Source organism: Mesoplodon mirus (assembly GCF_964341445.2).
Source record: "Mesoplodon mirus genome assembly, chromosome: 7".
NCBI lineage: Eukaryota > Metazoa > Chordata > Mammalia > Artiodactyla > Ziphiidae > Mesoplodon > Mesoplodon mirus.
In genome coordinates, this window is record NC_138983.1 from 71,052,483 (window position 1) to 71,058,521 (window position 6,039).

Sequence of the window (6,039 nt, forward strand, 5' to 3'; positions counted from 1 at the left end):
GTCTAACTGTAACTGTGTCCGTGCAGACTGCATGTTTAAAGGCTGAAGGGAATCTGTCTTTGCCTTTTATCCCCGGGTTATGAGAAAAAATGTGTGTAGCCATGTGACCAGAGCAAGAATGTGTTTGTCTCTCGGCCAATCTCCGTCCTCACCCAGGGCCTGGGGTCACGGTTACTTTCCAGGATGCCTTGGCACTAATTCCCAGAGGGGCAGGACCTAATGGCCCCGCCTCCAGCCACCAGGGATAGGCAAGCCTCTCTACCCTGGGCAGTAGCGGCCCGGTGTGTGGGTGTGAGGGTGTGGGAGTGTGGGTGGGTGGTGGGCGGGGTCTAGCCCGCCTCACCAGCCACCCTCACTCCTCCCGCCGCCCCCCCCACAGCCGACTCCAGCCTGCTCATTGGCCGTGTCTGCAGTGACGTCGTGGGGATCGCAGACAGAACCCTCAGCGCCCGGCGCGCGGGAGGTATTGTCCATCACTGGGGCTTTGTTACGTCGTCGCCTCCTCACCTGGCTGCGGGCGCGTCCTGGCAGCTGCAGCCTGCCAGCTGCTGCGGCCGCCGCCTCCGCCATGGTGTCCCCGGTCACTGTGGTGAGTGTGTGAGCGAGCGAGCCAGTGTCCGGCGCGGCCAGAGCCCACCGGCCTGGGGACTGGGCTGCGGGAGGCCAAGCAGCCGGGGGCCGAGGAAGGGCAGGGATCCCGCGGCGGCCCGCGTCCCCAGGCGGGAGTCGGCGCTGTCACGGGCCGCCGCATCCCAAACCTCTGCGCCCCTCCTCCGCGCGCCCCCCGCGGGTCGGAGGGAGGGAGGAAAACAGTGGGCACGTGACTCGGAAGCGTGACTTTGTTGATCGCTGTGTGTCTGGCGCGGGTCGGCTGGATCGCTGCCTGGGAGAGGAAGGGGACGGCAGCGATCCGCAAGCTTCTGCGTGGGCAGACCAGAGCGAGGCGTGGGAGAGGGCGGGGGAGAGCAGGAAGGTGACTGGGACTTCCTGGGAATCCTGTTCCAAATTTGTTTCCTCCCTTTCCTCATCTTATAGAGAAGTCTGGGGCGGTGCAGGGCACGCCTCTGAGTCTAAACAGCCTTGATAACGCGCTGGAGGAAAAGAGGTCGTTCTCTATTGACACCCCTTGTTCAGACTTTCTCACCTCAACCTTTGTCTCTCCCCCGCCCCCCTCCTCCTTCTAGTGCTGGGTTCTCTCTGACTATCAAAACCTCCCCAGCTGCTACTGCTGTTTCTCCTTCTAGGAAATATGGGGCTGGGGGAGGCGTGTGGAGTAGATGCTTCCAAGGGCTGGCAGGTGGGGGCTGGGGAGATCTGGGGACTGTGAGGATAAGCTGTCCCCTCCTCTGCCCGTGTCCCTGCCCTGACCAGCCTGCATGGGGGAATCTCCATAGGAAGGAACTTAGTCATCTCTTCTCACTGCTCTCACCCCTGGCAGAGCCAGGGCAGGCTTAGACCCTGGACCCCACCATCTGCCTCTTGCCAACCTCCTTCATCACAGCCTGTTCAGTCCCAGGTAACCAGGGACTGAAGGTCTGAGAGTCTGAGTGTGTACCCAGAGCCCTGTGCTGGGCGGCTCACCCAGCCAGAGGCCTATCACTGTGGGCAGAGCATGAGTATACCGGAAACCTCAGCTGCTCTGAATCACTCTCAGAGCCCTGGTACCAGAGGCCCAGGAAAAGGAGCTTCAGGGGATCACAGATTCAGAATATCCGCAGCAGCCCCCTGGTGCCTGCATGGCCTTGGACACAACCTTTCTTTAGCTGCCCTCCCCCCTAATCCGGCTGAGACCAAGTCAGCTGCTCTAACTTCCCCCTCTCAGTTCCTCATCTCCTCCCAGCCTGACTGCTGGCTTCTGATCAAAAGCTGGGAAGAGAACCTCTCCCTCCCCTTCCTGCCTCTCTTTCTGATGGGCCTTGAGTTGCTGTTGTTCTCTGGAAAATGAGGCTGACTGACACCCTCTCCAACCCCCCAATTCCTGAGATTGCTGGTATTTCAGGGACAGTTTTCTTGCTCCTGACTCATAGGTCCATTTATCTAGGCAGCATCCCTGTCTCCTCTCCTTGCCCTTGATGGTACCTTGAGGCTGGGGCAGCTGGAGTGGAGGCTGAGTTTGCAGACTGGCAAGGGAGAGAGCCTGTGGGGGCTGAGATGGTTGACGGTGCCCATCCTCACACATTCCTGGCGCTCACCTGGTGTCGCTGGGCCTGTGTCCTGGCCCTACTGCTGAGGATCACGAGTTGGCCAGTTGTGGCGTCTCTGTGATTTCCTGCTGACTCCACTCTATTCCAGACAGCTGGGGGCTGATGCTGGCAGAGAGAGGCTAAAGGGGCTTTGGGGAAGGAGAGGGAGGGGGCAGGAAGGGAGAAGCATCGGGCTGCAGGACGGGACACTATTGCAAAGTCTGTTTTCTGCGCAGTGAGTGACTATTCTGGTCCTGCCCCAGGGCCAAGAATGGATGCAACTAGCAGGGACAGTGGAGCCCTTTCTCTTCCAAATCAATTAAGCCTCAGGGTAATGATGGGCTTGTTCATACTCTGCTGGCTGCTTGGGGCAGGCCAAACTGGGTTTCTGTGTGTCAGTCCTCTCTGCTTGGGCGGTGGGCCTGTCTTTGGGGTGGATGCCTGGGCTGAGGGTGCTGGCTCTGAGCCCCGCTTTGGGCTTCTGAGCTCCCACGCTCTGAGTGCTGCCCTTGTCCTATGTCCTCCAGGTGAAGAGTGAGGGACCCAAGCTGGTGCCCTTCTTCAAAGCCACTTGTGTGTATTTTGTGCTCTGGCTGCCCTCATCCAGCCCGTCGTGGGTCAGCGCCCTCATCAAGTGCCTGCCCATCTTCTGCCTCTGGCTCTTCCTTCTGGCCCACGGCCTGGGATTCCTGCTGGCCCACCCCAGTGCTACCCGCATCTTTGTGGGGCTCGTCTTCTCTGCTCTAGGTGATGCCTTCCTCATCTGGCAGGACCAGGGCTACTTTGTGCACGGTCAGTCATCACAGTAGCTACCTGGGAGGAATCCTGGGGTTGGGGGCTAGAGGACCCTGGGGGGCCAAGGATTTGGGAAAGGGAGGTTTTTTGTTTTTGTTTTTTTTAAACAAGAATATGGGGAATTTGAGGGGTCCTGTGGCCAAAGACTGTTGGGGCCCCTGTTGGAGGATGACCCTGCCGGTGATATGGTGACCAGTTCTGGAGTGCCACAGGAGAGTTGGGGAGGGTATCTTTGCCTTCATGGATTTCTTCCCACCCCTGTTACTCTCAAAAGAAAGCTCCTGGGTTATCCCAAGCACTCTACTCTTACCCCACCTCCTGTCACTCATTATTCACCTGAGCTTGCCTTCAACATCCCATCACCCCCTCTCACTTTTAGGTCTGCTGATGTTTGCTGTGACCCACATGTTCTATGCCTCGGCCTTTGGCATGCGGCCACTGGCTCTTCGGACAGGTCTGGTGATGGCAGTACTGTCAGGCCTGAGCTACGCCCTCCTCTACCCATGCCTCACAGGTGCCTTCACCTACCTGGTGGGGGTCTATATGGCCCTTATCAGCTTCATGGGCTGGCGTGCTGTGGCAGGGCTGCAGCTGGTTGGGACTGCCTGGCGCTGGACTGAGCTGGCGGCAGGCAGCGGGGCACTGCTTTTTATTGTCTCAGACCTGACCATTGCCCTCAACAAGTTCTGCTTTCCTGTGCCCTACTCGCGGGCCCTCATCATGTCCACCTACTACACCGCCCAGATGCTCATCGCCCTGTCAGCTGTCGAGAGCCGGGAGCCAGTGGAAGACTACAGACTGAGAAAGGCCAAATGAGGGGCCAGGTTCTGGTCACCCCTCTCTTCTCTGGCGCTGGGGTCCAGAACCTGGGAAGCTGCAAGAGCTGGATCAGGATGGCTGAAGTACCAGCCTGGGGCAGCAGGTACCACCTGTGAAATGCACCAGTTTGAGGGGATAAGCAGCAAAAGGATCTTTCTAGCAGAGCTAGTGGTCCAGGACAATGCTGAGAACGAAAAAGAGCCAGCTTGATGCTCCTTGCTGGAGCCAGAAGAAGATATCTCCCCACCTCTACCCCATCCAGACTGTCAGAGCCCCTCTGGAGGGCCATGGTGCTCATCCTCTTAACCTCCCCTACTTCTACTAGGTGGAAGAGTCTAACTCACCCACTTCCAGTCTTTCTGATTTGCACAGAGTTGAGGGAGGAGGGGAAGAGTCTGTGCTGAGATGACCCACATCCAGGGCTTGAAGCCCCTTTCACAGGCCGCTAGTTGGGAAGATTGGATGGGGTGGAGTCTCCCTTTCCCACATCTATCCTTGTTACTTGAACAATCTTAATCTCTAAGTGTTGGGTGGGAAGGTGAAGGGGTGTCTATCCAGGTAGGCAAGATTGGGGACTACTTTGGCCTGGGAGTTTGGGGTACCAAGGGTTCAAGTTGGTCCTATCTCTCAAAGGCCATCCCAGAACTCAGGCCCCACACCACCACCCTCAGACCCTATCCCCAGGGCTAGGGTGAACCACGCCAAAGGAAGGGGCCAGCCTGTGTGTGCGTCTGTATGTGAGTCTTGTGTGTGTAGTCTGTCTCCCAGTCTATCTATGTCTTACTCTGCCAGCTGTCTCTGACCTGCTGTGTGTCAACGTCTTTTAGGGAGAGGGCCTCAGGGAGCTGCTGAGGGGTTGCTGAGCCTGGCTCAGAGAGCTGGGACGCCCCCCACATACACACCCACTCTCAGGTCCTTCCTCCTTGCCCCTTCTGCACTGGGAGTGAGAGGAGGGGGCTCCAGTGACACTCTAGGGTCATAAGACCCGAGGCACATTCAATGCAAGGGGAGCAAGGATGGGACAACTCCATCCTATTGCTCGTGTGAAAAAAAATAAAAAATACCCAAGGGCTGTTGGCTGCTCTGCTTGTCTGCCTGTGTGGCACGTGCCTGTCTTGGAGAGGTGGGGGTGTGGGGCATGGCGCCAGGGGCCCTGGATGTCCTCACAGCCTGGGTCACAGTCCTGGCCGGTGCATCTTGGCGCCAGGCTGGCTCCCTGGCTCTGTTGACAATGTGCTGGTTGGAGCTTGTCTCACTTGCTGGTCACGTGTGTGGGTGAGGATGTAGATCAAGAGGATGGGGGATGGGTAGTATTTGCCACCGTCCAAACTTGACCTTGATGCACTCCCCTGTGCACAGGTACCCAGCACCTTTGGTGACTCCTAGTTACCCAGTGTCCTCTACTGCTACCCAACTCCTCCCCTCCCCACCCCAGACCTGCCAGCTGCTCCAAAATGATCCAGATTCCCTTCAAGCATCTCCTTTCTTCCTGGACTCTGGGCTCAGTTGAACAGCTGGGAGGAATGAGATTAGATTGTCTGGTTCATACTTTAGATGTGAAGCCCTGGGAGAATAACGTGTCACCCCACTCCAGGGGCATTTGCATCTTAATGGGCAATGCCCTGACCCAGAAGTAAAAAGGGAAGCCTTGGGTGGTGGTGAATACGCCATCAGTAGAGGGGTTGTACAGTTGTGGGGATGTGATAAAGAGACTCAAGCCCCATATGGGTGTTGAATGAATTAGTGATTTTCAAACTAGGGTTTTTACAGAGATCCCTGCTAGTGGGAGCTAGCAAAATAATAAAGTAGAGGAGGGAGGCTCAAAGAACCCCTATCCTTGTTTCAAGTCCAGTAGGTTCTTAAGATTTTTTTTTTTTTTAAAGGAAGGGTTTTCTGCTGCAAAACATAAGTTTGAAAGCTGGCGAGCAGGATGACCAATCCGTTCTAGCTTTCAGATGCTCTAATTCTCAAATAGTGGGAACCCCAGACACTAAAGAGGCAAGGTCCTGATCCCTTCCAACCCCTGAACTCTGAAGACTCACCTACCTGGAGTGAAGAAATGGGAAGGGCAGGATGGGGAGAAAGATGCAGACTTTGCCCTCTATGCCCGGAGGGAGGGCAGGGTGCAGTCTGACTGTGGAGGAGGGGAAGGCAAGGCGAGGCCCAGTCAGAAGGGGACTGGTCGTTCCCTGTGTGGGTGGGTTTGGACCGAGCTCTCAGGGGTCGCAGTTCTATGTATCCC

The 6,039-nt window shown here is 57.0% G+C and overlaps 1 protein-coding gene across 3 annotated transcripts; it reads left to right on the forward strand.

The window, feature by feature from the left end:
• Nucleotides 1-431: 431 nt before the first annotated feature.
• On the forward strand, nt 432-4,860 carry TMEM86A (transmembrane protein 86A). Of its 3 annotated transcripts, XM_082628248.1 has the most exons (4): nt 432-589; nt 2,447-2,514; nt 2,711-2,975; nt 3,358-4,860. In XM_082628248.1, the coding sequence occupies exons 2-4, from the start codon at nt 2,455-2,457 to the stop codon at nt 3,792-3,794; spliced, it is 762 nt and encodes a 253-aa protein (XP_082484374.1). In that variant the 5' UTR covers nt 432-589; nt 2,447-2,454; the 3' UTR covers nt 3,795-4,860. The 3 variants fall into 3 exon arrangements, with proteins under 3 accessions (XP_082484374.1, XP_082484375.1, XP_082484373.1); XM_082628249.1 differs by lacking the exon at nt 2,447-2,514; XM_082628247.1 differs by lacking the exon at nt 432-589 and having other exon boundaries at nt 2,369-2,514.
• Nucleotides 4,861-6,039: the final 1,179 nt, after the last annotated feature.